Source organism: Oratosquilla oratoria, chromosome 37, assembly GCF_046742065.1.
Source record: "Oratosquilla oratoria isolate Oo_2021 chromosome 37, ASM4674206v1, whole genome shotgun sequence".
Taxonomy (NCBI): domain Eukaryota; kingdom Metazoa; phylum Arthropoda; class Malacostraca; order Stomatopoda; family Squillidae; genus Oratosquilla; species Oratosquilla oratoria.
Genome location: NC_134813.1, coordinates 370,001 through 385,464, shown reverse-complemented (window position 1 = coordinate 385,464; position 15,464 = coordinate 370,001). Strand labels below are relative to the sequence as shown.

Here is a 15,464-nt window from a genome sequence, read left to right as displayed (position 1 = left end):
CTACCTCCACCTCCACTCCACCCTTTCCCACCACATTCGCAGCCATTTGGTCTCTCTTGAGTTTCTTGAGCGATTGGTAGATCCGGTAGTGGCTTGCTAGGCCTATCCCACCTTCTCTAGCCTGCTAATTTAGTACCTCCTACAAGTCTATTGCTCCCCAAAAGAATTACAGGTCCTCCACCACTGGCCCCAAGCAGACTAATGGTTGGAACAAGCTGTCACACCTCAGCAAGGTTACACGGACTCTTGCGACAGTGGAGTGTTGGCCCCTGCCACCGTGACAGCACATTCACACCCAAGTATCTAAAACTATCCACTTCCTCCAGTCGCTCTCCCTTAATGCTCACTTCCAGTCTGCTGCCACTTTCACCCCTTGTACATCTCATCACCTTTCTTTAACCCACATTTATCTTCAAATTTCTTTTTTCACACACTCTCCCAAACACTGTCACCAACTTCCTCAATCCCTCCTCTGATCGTGCCACAAGCGCAGTGTCGTCCGCAAATAACAGCTGCCTCACCTTCCACTTTTCTCCATTTTCTACAAACATCTCCAATCCCTGAGCCACTACCCTTGCATTTACCTCTCGCACCACCCCATCCATGTATAAGTTGAACAGCCAAGGTGAAATAACATCCCTGATGAAGTCCCACCTTTACCTCGAACTACTCACTCTCTCCATTTCTAATCCTGACACATTTTCTACTATTCTCAAAAACTCTTGACAGCTCCTAGAAGCTTTCCTCCTATCCCGTATATCTGCAATACCTCCCACAGTGCCTTCCTGTCTGCCCTGTCATAAGCCCTTTCCATCTCCATAAAACCCAAAAAAATATCCTTACCTTTTCTTATAGCTTTCTCACACATCTGTCTTACCACAAGATCTGATCTATGCAACCTCTACATGTCCTAAACCTACCTTGTTCCTCACCAATTACTCCCTCAGTTTCTCTCCTAATCCTCTTAATCAAGGCCCTCCCATAAGTCTTCCCAACTACACTTAACAAGCTGATCCCTCTGAAACTATTACACTCACACTTGTCACCTTTTCCCTTGTAGAGTGGAACTATACAGGGACACCTCCAGTCCTCTGACACTCTACCCTCCCTCCACCAAACATTAAATAACCTCACTTGCCAGTCCATCACTGTACCTCCTTTTTTTAGACATTCTGCATGGCATCCATCCAGATCAGGTGCCTTACCTGCTCTCATCATCTTAACTGCCTTCACTTCAGCCTTCCTTATTTCTCCTCCATTTTCCTAACTCATTATGGTCATTTTATTAGCACTTCCAACTGCAACTATCTTTCCCTCCCTATCCTCCTTCACATTTAGCAACTCCCTAAAATACTCTGCCCATCTTCTCCTTACTGCCTTCTCTTCCATTATCATCTCTCTATCTGCACCTTTTATCTTTTCTTCTCTACTTGATTCGCCTCCTCTTCCTCTCTTAATTTCTTTCCAGAACATCCTTTTATTACTTTCAAATTTTTTTGTCATACTCTTAACCCATTTCACATCTGCTCTCCTCTTTGCCTCCTTTACCTTGTGCTTTACTTCTCTTCTCTTTTCTTTGTACCTCTCATATGACTCCCTCGTCCTATTTTGTAACCAATCTGTGAAAGCTCGCTTCTTCTCTTCTACAACCTTCTTTGTTTCCTCATCCCACCACTCACTACCCTTACTTTTATTTCCTCCCATCCTTCTTGTTCCACACACCATCTTTGCACACTTTGACTCCCTCCTTGAACCATCCCCATTCCTCCTCCACTCCTAGCTCTACTCTATCCTTCACTCCCTCCCACTCCTCTCTCAGTTTCTTCTTGTACTCCTTCTCCTTTTCATTTAAAGAGTTCACTCTAAGCACCTACCTACCCTTTATCCTTTTCCTATTTCTCCATCTATCCTCCACTCTCAACTTACCTTCCACCAAAAAATGATCTGATATTCCACCACTCTCTCCCCTTAGGACATGTACATCCTTAACTCTATTATACTCCTATCTACCACTACATAGTCCATTAATGCTCTATCTACCACCCTTCCATCCACCACCCTCTCACATGTGTACTTATGCTCGACTTTCTTCTGAAACACTGTATTTGCTATCATCAACTCTCTAAACACATCTCCACCATCAACTCTCCACTATGATTCTTTCCTGGAACTCCACATTTCCCAACCATTCCATCAATTGGTTCATTTCCTACCCTAGCATTAAGGTCTCCCAAAATTACTACATTAACGTTCCTCCCTAATCCCTCTATGGACTCATTTAAATCTATCCAAAAAGCCTCCCTTTCTTCTACACTCTTCTCACTACCAGGCCCATATGCACTTACAAAAACCCACATCTCCTTTCCCAGTTTCACCTTCATCCACATTATCCTTGAAGAAACCTCCTTCCACTCCACTACATGTTTACCTACCTCTTCACTTACTAGTATACACTCCCAAACTCACACTCGCCCTTCCCTCTCATCTTAGTTTCACTCAAATCCAACACATCCATCTTTCTTCTCACAAACATACTACCTATCTCTTCCCTTTTACTCTCATCTGTACTACATCCACGCACATTAAAAGACCCAAACCTTAGGGTGCTGGTTGGAAAACTCCTAGACCCTCTTATGCCTTTACTTTTTTAGGAATGTCCCCTGTGGGGCTACGGGGAGAAGGATGCCTGGTCCCAATCCACATCCCGTTTTTCTCGCCTCTTACGATCCAAGTGAGAATACTTGGTGGCAGTATTCTTTTCTCCCCACCACAGGGTAGGTGAAACAAGGAAATGAAATTCAGAGAAATGGTTCAGGACAGCAACAAGGGGTTGGGGGACAGCATAATGGAGGGACAGTAGTAGTATAATAAAAGTTTCATCATTTCTCTGTGAGCAGAGTCCTCCTCTATAACAGACAAAATTATGTGTGGCTCTGGTCCGTAGGAAAGCCCCATATAGATCCTAAAGTATCAACTGCATGCTACTTTGCCATAACAACATGCAGCCAATACCCCAGCCGGGGTAAAAAATAAATAAAGAAAAATTATGAAAAGCAAAGCCCTTCTATGATGGAAATTGCCCCTTCTTCATATTCCATATCCTGGCTATGACTCCCCAACCTCTTCATAAACATAAGGATTATTTGGAAGTTACACATATCTACAGGAATATCTCATGTGGCAATGGATTTGGTTTAGCATCATGAAGTCTCTGAGAGGTATTGGATAGTACCCTCTAATGTAGAACTTTTTGAAGTTCAGTAAACTCAATATAACGGACGATATGGGGACATGGGTCTGTCGTTATATCCGAAGATCCGTTATAACCAAGGATCCTTTATATCTGATGGAAATACAGTACCGGACAGATCCGTTATGTCCTAAAGTTTGTCCGGTATTAGAAATTAGTAGGATTAGAAATTATGTAGGAAATTTAGAGTAGTATGCTATCTCTATCTACCAAGAGGCTTCTTCTCCTTTAAAGGGGAGGTAGATTTCCAAGGTATGCAACCACTCTCACCCAATTCCTCTCCCATTTGTTTCCGTCTCCTTTTAGCTTCTCGTGGATAAAGGGTTATCCGTCTCCTGCCCACTGCTTGAATCAGAAGCAATGCAGCAAGACACAGAACATCCACAGCAAGGTTGCTTATCTAATTGGCAGCCCTCCCTTCCCATCCCCCCATGCAAAAAATAGAGGAGGGAGTAAGAAATCCTATGTAATATGCACTTACTACAAATCCCCTTTCTGCCAGGCAAACTCAGAATACCTCCACTCCTAGCCTCTCACCTTAATATCAACTATCTTATCCTATCTATACAACATGAACTTTTTCCCCCTTATAAGGGGGGTAGCTAAGTCAGAGGCACGTACCTATTCCCACCCATTTCACCCACCTCTACCACCCTTTCCCCCCCCTCCCATCTCAGCTCCTCATGGATGACGGGTCATCCCTGCACCCGCCAACTACCCTGGATCAAACACAATGCAGCAAGATACAGTACATTCACAGCAAGGCCACTTCACTTAATCAGCTACCCCCTTCTCTGTTCCCTCATGCAGAAAGAGAGAAGACAGGGTGAAATCCCTTCAGGCTGCGTCAAAATATCATTCACACAAACCCCCCTACCAACGTTCCCTCTAAACTGTGCACATGTATTTACCTAGTTGTATTTTACGGGACGAGAGCTATGCTCGTGGTGACTTGTTTTCATATCTCTCCACATCCAGTTTGTTCTTAAAATCGTATATATTTCTGGCATTCACTGTTTCTCTGTTCAGTTTGTTCCAGACATCAATCACTCTATGTGGGAAGCTATTTTTTTTCAGGTCTCTTCTGTAACTCTTTCTTTAGTTTCTTTTTGTGTCCTCTTGTTTCTCTTCTGTCCCACTTTAATAAGTCATCTCTATCAAGAACTTCCATCCCTTTCATAATTCTGAAAATGGTCAACAAATTGCCTCTTTCCCTTCTCTCTTCTAGTGTTGACAACTGTAATTTCTCCAATCTTTGTTCATGTCAGTTTTGACAGTGTAAGTGCCATTTTTGTCACTGCTCTTTGGATTCTTTCTAATTTCCTTATGTTCTTTTTTGTGCTAGGTGCCCATATTGATACAGCATATTCTAATTTCAGTCTTATCAGTGTAACAACTATTTTTTTAACCATCTCCTCATCTATGTAGTCAAAGGCTACTTTCATTGATCTTAATAAGTTGTAAGTCTCTCCAAATAATTTATTTACATGTTTGTCAGGTGTCAAGTCACTTAAGATGATTATTCCTAGATCCCTCTCTGAATTAAGATGATTATTCCTAGGTCCCTTTCTGAATTTACTTTTTTGTCTTGTTTCCAATTATATATTGTCCCAAAACTCTATTTTTACTTTTTTCAAATTCAATTATGCTACATTTTTTAATGTTGAAGTTCATCTCATATCTCTCACTCTATTCCCATATTTTATCCAGGTCATCTTGCACAAATGTCTTACAACTAGGGCACATAAAGAAAAAAAATGTGTGCACACAAGGTTTTCAAATATTAGAATCCATTCAATAAAGAAGTTCCGCCCAAACATCAACTTATAAATTATTTTAAAATGTGGTAACTTGCCAACCATCAAACCAATAATTGCTTTGGTGGAGGTAATATGTACCGGTAATACAAACTTATAAATTGAGCTTATTTCTTTTAACAATCAAATGGTGACTTGCATGGGTATGCACATACTTTTCAGAGAAGGAAAAGTTTGCAGACAAGAAAATTTCTGCAAACACTCATAGCAAAAAATTAAAGAAAACATTGCCTCTTACACCTCAATCCCCCATCCCTCCCTTCCTTGCATAACAGTATCATCCATACACAGTCATTCTCCATTCATCCCTATCTCCTGCCTTCTCCCTTCCTTGCTCAACAGACATTCCTCTCTTGCTCAACACCCCCTTCACCCCATCCATCCATCTCATCCTCAGTCGTCTCCTCAAGTTCATTCCCTCCACCTCTGCCTTTCACTGAGGCTAATTAAAAATTCTAAAATTAAATAAATTAATTCATACAAGATTTCAATATCCCAGGTAGATAACTGTAAATGTAGGCTAATAAAACAAAGTATCTAAGGTACAAAATATTTCCAGCAACCTGGCTAAGAAGTTGTTACAACAAATCTTACACATGTGCAATTATTGTGCAAATATTCCAATGAAGGAATCAATCACAAAATCATTAATTCAATTAAGACACAATGACCCACCATGTTTACATCTTTTATATAATTTTCAAGGCATTCTTTTTTTCTTTTAGATTTTGCACAAACTACTCTTCAATTAGGACATTATTCATACACCTGTCCAATGTAAAGTGAATTAATCATGAAGTTCACTTTGGTATCAGTCATTAGAAATCCAAGGACCTGTCTCTATGTAGCACTATATCTAAAGAGCAATTTGTTTCATTTTCCAATACTTTTTAAGTCTCTTGCACCATTCCTGCCAATAATGTTGAAGATGCTCCTCCGTCAATACGTGTGTGTGAGCTGGTAGCCCTGAGTCATATGCCACTACCAGTAGTGCATTATCAACCTGGATGTAAAGAATTAAACAGACTGTATTTCTTGAATCACAGCAAGCATGATTATAAAGCATATCTATTTCAGTTAAATGAAAAAGAAATACAGTCAATCCAGTCTTTTGATATATTTCATTGTCACATATTAATAAAATATAACATGAACTACAGGGTGATTCTTGATAATATGAACAATCATTGTTCTTACCTTTCGAGGGAGAACATAGTTACCATCAAAATTAAGTGCTCCCATGTAAGCTACTACTTGCAAGGGATCATCATATGTCTGCTTTAAAGTCAACTTTTGTTTTCCTGATGTCTTCCACTCAATAAGTACCAACATACCCCTGAAAAATACAATAAATAAAACAATCAATCCATTACCCAAAGTCTCTGTTGTTGGACACCCATGGTTCCCAAGTAACTGGCAACAGCCATAAAACGTGCCCATATGTCACTCAAGGAAGAAATACAGTTTTGTTGTTTAGGTATAATTAGTGTAGTGTAGGATGAGGTGTTCAGTGCCATTTGAGTAAGGATTGCACCCATGACACTTTGATTATGTGTTGAAACTGCATTAAAGCTGGATAGTGCTTGAATGCAAACACAATAGTGTGGTTATCTGTGGGACTGATGTCAGGGGTGAGAAATGGGGGTGAGAGTGGAGATGGGAGAGTACTGAGTTTGGTGGTCTGTCATGAAGAACTTGTTTTGTGACTAGAATGTGAATGTGTTTTTGCATGGATCTACTGTGTGGTACTGGTGGTAGTTTTAATGTTTGTGTAGATGTGGTCTGATGGGTGGTTATATAGTTGTACAGTTGCCCATACTGTTTGTGTTTGTGGTTGTACACATGGAAAGCACATTATTGTGTAAGGTGATGCTGCTACAAAAAATTACTTAGAAATAAATACCCAAGTAAATCACATGGCTTTAGCTGGAATGAGAAAGAAAGGGATGAGTGTAGTATAAATGAAAGGGATGAAAATATCTTTTCTTCGTGGCTAATGTCTTAGCTGAAAGAAAAATATATGTGCAATAATAATAACAATCAAATAAAAATTAACCTACTTGTAATATGCAACACAATCAGTAGCACCTTGGTAATATAAATACGGGTGGATGACCCGACTCTCTATCACCTTCACATCCGATACATCATTCAACACCTGTCGGATACTTGTCCAAAGACCAGAGACTGTTGGCATCTCTTCAACTATGGGTTTTCTTCCACTTAGTTCCGATTGGATGCATTCATGAAAAAGTTTGCCACGAGTTAAAAGAGCTGGAAAAAATTTATACTAATAAATTGTGGTTTATATTACTTTAGCAATTCTACCACTGTCAATAGAGAAAAAATATATTCTGAAAATATTATCATCAACATATACATTTCATAGTTTAATCAACAGAAGAAGCAAAGTAGGACTCGGGAAACATACGAGAGGTACAAAGAAAAAAGAAAAGAAGCAAAACATAAGATAAAGGAGGCAAAGAGGGGATCAGATGTAAATTGGTGTACGAGTATGACAGAAAACTTTGAAAAAAAAAATTATTTGAAGGAAGTTAAGAGGGCAAGTGGGTAAGACAGAGAGGAAAAGGTAAGAAGTGCAGATGGACAGATATTAATGGAAGTTGATGTGCTAAGAGGAAGATGGGTAGAGTATTTCAGAGAGATTAGAGTATTTCAGAAAGATTAGTAAAAGAAGTATGGATGGTAGAGGTGGACAGAGTTTACTTTATGGAACAACTGAGGATGAGATGGATGGATGGGGTGAAAGGGACTTTGAGCAATAGGGGAATGTCTGTTGAGCAAGGAGGGGAGAAAGCATGGGATAGGGGTGAGTGGAGAATGGTTGTGTATGGATGACATTTTGACAAAGCCCGAAGGGATTTCTCTCCATCTTCTCAAATTTTCGCAAGAGGGGATGGCGAGTGAGGGTCGCCATGTAAAAGAAGTGGCCTTGCTGTGGATGTCCTTTGTTTTTTGGAATTGCTTCTGACCCAGGTTGTGAGTTGGAGACAGGGATGACCCTTAAGGGGCATTTAGATGGTCAAACAGTTTGACAAACCTGGTTTGTCAAACAAGTGTTGGAAGAGATGTTTGACTGTGTGAATAGGGTATTTGGTTGTCAAACATGTTCGACAAATGTGTTTGACAACCAAATACACCATTCACACTGTCAAACATCATTTCAAACACTTGTCTGACAAACCGGGTTTGTCCAACCGTTTGACCGTGTAAATGGCCCTTTATCCATGAGGAGTTAAGATTAGAGGGAAACAAGAGTGATGATAGGAGTGGAATGGGAGAATGCCTTTGACTTGGCTACCTTCCTTATACGAGGGAAAAGGCCATTGGTATCTAGACAGTTAAATCATAGAACAAAAATCATCTATCTTAATCCGATCACTAAATACAGTCAAATTTATATATTTCTAACCAAGATATAAAAAAAAATCTAAAAAAGTAAAACTGAACATATTTTATACTTGCCTTCCCTGTAATCCTGGAATCCTTTTTCACCCAATTCAGCAATCATCTTTGCTTTCCACTTTTCTAATGCAATTCTATTAGCCAAAGGCATAGTTTCATCAAGAATATGACGGACACTGGGGAGCTTATGATATCCCCCTTCAAACATGCCGATGGTTTGCACCAATCCCGTGCCGCTGTTCTCAATGGCTGGAGATGTTAATTCAGGATATAATGGAAATTGTTCAATATGATTTAAGTCTAACGAGTTGGGAGCTGCCGACCATCTAGAATTGTCGATATTTATCAAATTTTCTAATCTGGATGAAGCACTTGAAAAGTCTACCTGAATATCATTGTTTCCATTATTCTTCTCATCACTCTTCTGGTCTTTTTCACTGATACTAAAAGCAAGTTCTTCTTTTTTTTCATCTACTGAAGATGAATTATCTATAACAAGATCATCACACTCCTGTTTCTTGATGATTATTTTCTTTCTCTTACTTCCTGTAAACTTACTTGAACTAATATTCCCATCTCTGTATCCAAATCCATTTTCTATTTTGTAATCTTCATTTCTATATGGGGAGCTTGTGCTTTTTTTAATCCTCTTTACATTTATAACTCCGGAAAGTCTACTATCATCTTGGTCAAATGAAACTTGTCCATTTTCTTTTTCACTACCATACACTAAATGATAATGAGAATTTTCAATTCTGTTTATCAGTGCTCCTGTATCAACTCCGACACTACTTTTCTCTTTTTCTTTTCTTTTCTTTCTTTTCTTACTTTGTGTCTTTACATCTCCGATGGCTTCATTTTTTATTCTACTCTTCTTTTCTCTTTGAGTTTCCAACAATGGCCCAAAGAGATATTTATTGTTAATTGCTAAAGAATGCTTAGTTGTTAGTTCCTTTTTTGCAATCTTTTTAGTTTTTGCCTTATTTTCATCACTGAATTCACAAGCATATGCATGGGATGTGTGAACATAGTTTGACTCTCTCATAAAAAGCGCCCACGGAACGGATAAAACATGTTTTCGTAATCTCATTCCTGGCTGCATTCTGAAAACCTGAAATAACAAAGGGTGAAAATATTTCACATTCTCAACTCATAATGCTAAAACCATTACAAGTTTAGTTCATAATTTTGAATTCATAATCTTCAGAACCCCTGGAAAGCATGCAAGACAAATATTCAAATCCCAGACTGCACACAAAAATGGGTTTTGGCTTTATATGTACATAGCTTTACTTTCTACTGGGTTTGCCGAATGCCTTATACAAGTAATGCACACACATTAATTAATTTGTTGCCCCTAGTCTCAAGCGGCCCCTAGACATTCAATATTATTGCGCAATATTTTGGTTTGTGCAATATAATCGATTGTGTGTGGGCAATATTGAAAGGTTGTGCAATATATTGTGTGATTTTCAAAAACTTCAAAATATATTGCGCAAACGGGATAACATTGTGTCGTCTGTAGGCTATATTGCGCAATATCCTGTCAGTGTCTCTCCAGCGGTCATGTAAGGTGGTTGTGTCTCTCCTCAACCTCGCGTTATCATGAGTGACAAGAAAGCCGAAAAAGAATTCATTGCTGAATTTATTGAGGTGTACCGAAGTTGCGGAAATCATTCGGTTCTATCACTCTCAGTTCATTTAGTAATCTTTCGTGTGTGTACTTCTCCCTATCAACAAGCCACTGTTTGGCCCACTTTCTGCCCTTCTGCGAGCCTTTTTTCTTTCCTTTCTTATGACTTGCTGCCATAGCAATGATCACGCAACAGAGATCACCGTCAGTCAACATGTTCACGTTATGACGTTCTGGCAAGGACTGACTGTTTGCACAATGTGGTTGCACGTCTGCGCTCACGATTGCGCAATATATTGCACAACCTTCAATATTGCCTCCATACGGCACAATCTTTTGCACAACCCAAAATATTGTACAATAATATTGACCGTGTAGGGGCCAGCGCCAAAATATTGTGCAACCCACATTGCGCAATAATATTGAATGTCTAGGGGCCGCTTCACATATGTCACACAAAGAAGAAATACTGTATTGTTGTGAAGAGGTTGTTGGTATGGACCATTGTAGGATGAGGTGTTCAGTACCCACCACTAGTGGCTACATCTAAGGCACACACACACAATTAAAAATAAAAAACAGGACCCCACAAGTGCTGCTACTCCTGTATTCTACAATTAGATAAACAAGCATACATACATACATACATATACCAAGGCTTTTTTCCCCTTACAAGGGAGGTAGCCACAAAGGAAAAGGCATAAAATCATCCCCACCCATTCCATCCCTGAATACACTCCACACCCCTCCACCCTCCCTCTTATCTAAACACCTCCTGGATGACGGGTCATCCCTGCACCTTGTCCACTACCCTGGGTCAGAAGCAGTGTCGCAAGACACAGCACATCCACAGTATAGTACCACTACATTAATGTGTGTGTGCTTCTTTATCCATCTGTGGATAAACAAGCACACACACATTAATGTAGTGGTACTATACACAACTGCTAACTCAGCAATCTGAGTTAAAGTCCCACTTGCCTGTAACTTATCACTAATCCTACTAACCTTTTAAGATTCATACTGTCACTTATGTTATTTTAAGCCATGTTATGTTCTTTGCAGGATTTGCTAAATCAACACAATAACAAGAAATTTAATCAAGATACAATATTCAGGAAAACCTTGTGACTAGGAACAAAATTCTTGTTGTGAACAAATGTATTTGTATGTTGTATGAGAATCAGGTAATTTTGAGTATCTTCTCTCAGAAATCACTCATTTATTTATGATAATACTACCTCCACTTCCAAATATGTACTTCAAAAGAATGGGGAATCATAACAAGACCAAACTAATACCAACATAACCTAACTAAACATACCCCTGACTATACAAGTTATTCATTTATAAAAATCACGTTTAGGCTTTCTAAATTCTAACCCCCTTTTATGGCTGAAGGTGACTTGGAAGTTTTATTCTGTGTACCATTAGACATTTTTCTTCAGCTGCAAGAAACTTCTGTAAGAGATCAAAATTATTTCGGTTAACCCATTCGCTGCCAAAGGTGACTCAAATTTAAGTTTTATTCTGCCGTGCAATTTTAACCAATTGAGAAAAAAAAAAACCACAGTAATCAGTCATGATAAATAATATACAGTATTTGTAAGGGTAACTTACATACTCTTATTATATATATATATATATATATATATATATATATATATATATATATATATATATATATATATATATATATATTGGGATAGCATTAATTCACATACATTCTGTGGGGTTAGCACTGGCTGTCGGCCCATAAGACCCTGTCACTAAAGCAGTTGTTCTTATCACTTGTAATGAGTATCCCAACATTGTACAGATTATGGCTGGCCATATGTATCTTTTGCCAGCTAAATCCAAATCTGGCCATATGTAAAAATGTGAATCATGTACTGTACCTCTGTTTACAATCATGAAAAGAATTCAATATACATATAGGTATATGCTTTATGATCTATAATTCTATTCTTTTGATGTACTGGTACCAAAGTCATGGGTTTCTGAGTTAGGATTGGTTAAGACTCGTGCAAATAAAATAGGCTAGGTTGGGCCTGGTTACACTGATGTGATAACAGAATATTTCTTCAGCAAAACCATACATATCTATAATGAAATTAAGTTATATCCGAGGGAAGTGAATCAAATGAGTAAAACAAATTTAATAAACGGTGTAAGCTAAATGTTATGTAATGTGACATAGACACAACTATGTTAGTAAACAACAATGATATTTTCAAGTCTGTCTAAGTCTGTCTACATAAACTTCAAATGGGCCATGGCTCATACACCTAATAAAGTCAAAGACAAAGTTAATACCAGATTTTAATCAAGGTAGTTCCTTCAATAAATTTTGGGGTTGCCAACCTGATGAATAAAACTTATAAAACTGGATAACACTAAATTACATTAAACATAACGATGAAAAATTAGGAATACAACTTTGAAAATTTTGCATTAGGATGTTTGGCTCATGTAAATATTGGCCAAAAATTGGAAAGAAATTTGCAGTAGAAAATAATACAAACATCTTTAAATCTGTGCCAACCATGATTTTTGAGACAGTTTCATTCTTAATACCAACGAGTTAACACAAACATTACTAGTACAAGCCTAATCTTAACGAAAGTAAATATATATCTAGTTTCCTACATGTATTTCTTTTCGAATTTGTCGAAGCTGCCAATCGTCTTCGATGTAAACAAAGTTCATTCAAGTATTACAGAAAATTTTGCATACATACATCAATATATATATATATATATATATACATATAATATATATATATATATATATATATATATATATATATATATATATATATATATATATATATATATATATATATATATATATATATATATGCTAACCACAATGAAAATCGGGAAGAAATAGAATTCCCAAGCGCTTTCGTGTTATTCACATTCAGGGGAATACAGATAAAAATGGTAATACAGAATTCCCAAGTGATTTCGTATTATTCACATCTTCAGGGGAATACAGATGAAAATAGGAATATAGTAAGATATTTTTTAATATTAGTGTATTACTATTTTCATCTGTATTTCCCCGGTGTGAATAACACGAAAGCGCTTGGAAATTCTGTTTCTTTCCGATTTCCTTTCTGGTTATCAGCAAATGTGTGTGTATATATATATATATATATATATATATATATATATATATATATATATATATATATATATAGAGAGAGAGAGAGAGGAGGAGAGAGAGAGAGAGAGAGAGAGAGAGGCATATAGATATATTGTATACACATTTGGAGATAGGTACGAGTACTCATGTCCAATAGAAAGGCATGAATTTTATACTATATTTTCTTTTCTGCGCTTCCTCGACATCTAACGATCGACTTCTTATTAACTACAGCAAGTCAGTCGCTTTTCCGTAAGACATGGCTCATACTTATCAGTGTAGGAAGACAAACATTCAAATATTCATACATCCATTTTCGTTGTTCTTTAGAGGATGAGTTGATGTCTAACGTAATTAGCGAATACTATTTAGTAATGTAATTGACACTCGGAAGAATGTAGACGCTTAAAAATATTTAAGAAGGGATGGTTACTGCAGCAACTCTTTTGTAATGAGCTTGGAAATCTACTTGAATACCGAGTGACACTAATGAAAATGTCCTCTAGTATCGGCAGTCCTCTATCATGTCATGTGGTCAAAATTCCAGTGTTGTTTACATATTTATATGAGAGAAGAAGTGTGTTTATCTATGTTATTATTATTTTATTTTGTTGACCTGATCAATAAATAAATAACAAGAGAAACGCTTTGACAGTTTCATGGAAAAAAGGTGCTAGTGTAGCTTGTATCCTGTTTGCCACCTGGCTATTTGGAATGTAGTTTGTATCTTACCATGATGTTCAGATTATAACTTACATCCTACTATGCTCTTCGGAACGTAACAAGTACTCTACCGTTTAAGTTAGATAAAGTGAAAAAAATACTTGTATTTATTGTATTTTATTTCATGAGAACACAACTTCACATAAAAAGTAGAAAAAACATAAAAAATATACAAATAAATAAAAAATAAATAGATAAAATGTCAAAGTAAAAACAGCACGAATGTAATTCAACAATTCTAGAAAGAGTTCAGCATCAACCGACTTAGACAATCTCCAGCAAAATTCATCTAGACGCCCTTGAAAATGATGCAGTGGGATTCCCCTTTCCTCTTTTCAAAATTTCGATTTCTGCATCCAACCAGGATCTTTCGATAAATTGGGCACGGACACCTGAAACGGAATCGACATAATTTTGCTAATGATTTACAGTGTTGTACATTGCTTCTGACCCAGAACAGTGGGCGAGATACAGGGATCATCCACGAGAAGCTAAGATGAGATGGGGGCAGGATGTTGGATGGGAGTGGAATGGGTGGTGGATGAGAGTGGAATGGGTGGTGGATGGGAGTGGAATGGGTGGGAGAAGGTACGTGCCTTTGATTTGGCTACCTCCCTTGTAAGGGGGAAAAACTATCGGTATATAGATAACATAATTCTATCCTAGACGCGTCAGACCGCTATAAAACGGGCAGTCAATGTAATACATTTAGGAACCTTTGAACTTCTTGCTGAATAATCGGAATTAAAATTGTAGCGTCTTTTCAAATATTAAAAGTAACGAACATCACGTCCCTTTTTTGACCCAAAGACCCAGGAACCGTCAATTCGTTGACTGTGCTTGTAGTTGTTATCAACTGGAGTTGTTTCTTATTTATCTCTGTTAAAACGGTGGACTTCGTTGTGCTTTAGTTCGTCGTCCAGGAAACTTATCTTTGTCGATTTGGACAGATTCGCGTTCTGTCCCGATCAATTGCTCTCAATAATTGACGTGTATGACCTCAAAACATACCTGCCGGCAATAGTTGAACCAATCAACTATCGTGTGATTTGATCTGATTGTATATATCTTTCTACTGTATCATTGGTCATCCCAACACTCCAAAAGTTATTAATTTCCAGGATGTCACACAATCCCAATTTGCTGTTCCATCGTGCATTCACACCCGTATGGGTGAAAAAATAATTCCCCGATTTGACTGATTGGACAGATTGGCATCTCTTTCTTCTGCACCACCATAGTTATTCTTTCCTCGTAATTCTTTATTCATAAAAAACATTACCGTCAGATTTCTCACAAAATTTTAGTTTCTTTAAGCTCTTCTATACGAGTCAAATTCACGCTGGCAGCATTAGCTGCCTGATGTACGATGATACATCACAATTGTCGCATTATGAAATATAAAATTACATCTGTATTACTCATTCTCTTTCTTTCTGAATGTTAATAATCGCAGAGAATATGA

General features: G+C 37.8%; 1 protein-coding gene across 5 annotated transcripts in view; it reads right to left on the bottom strand.

Annotated features, from left to right (window-relative positions):
* Positions 1-5,610: 5,610 nt before the first annotated feature.
* LOC143019488 (uncharacterized) overlaps positions 5,611-15,464 on the bottom strand; it is a 97,297-nt gene continuing 87,443 nt past the window's right edge. For 2 of the 5 annotated variants that reach the window (XM_076175127.1, XM_076175129.1), the window contains exons 2-5: positions 8,554-9,604; positions 7,128-7,341; positions 6,265-6,403; positions 5,611-6,070 (exon numbers count right to left, since the gene is read on the bottom strand). In XM_076175127.1, the coding sequence (XP_076031242.1) occupies positions 5,924-6,070; positions 6,265-6,403; positions 7,128-7,341; positions 8,554-9,595 (1,542 nt within the window). In that variant the 5' untranslated portion in view covers positions 9,596-9,604 and the 3' untranslated portion in view covers positions 5,611-5,923. Of the gene's footprint in view, positions 6,071-6,264; positions 6,404-7,127; positions 7,342-8,553; positions 9,605-12,442; positions 12,511-12,671; positions 12,748-12,775; positions 12,894-15,464 lie in introns of those variants that run through there. The other 3 variants (XM_076175125.1, XM_076175126.1, XM_076175130.1) reach the window with 3 other exon arrangements.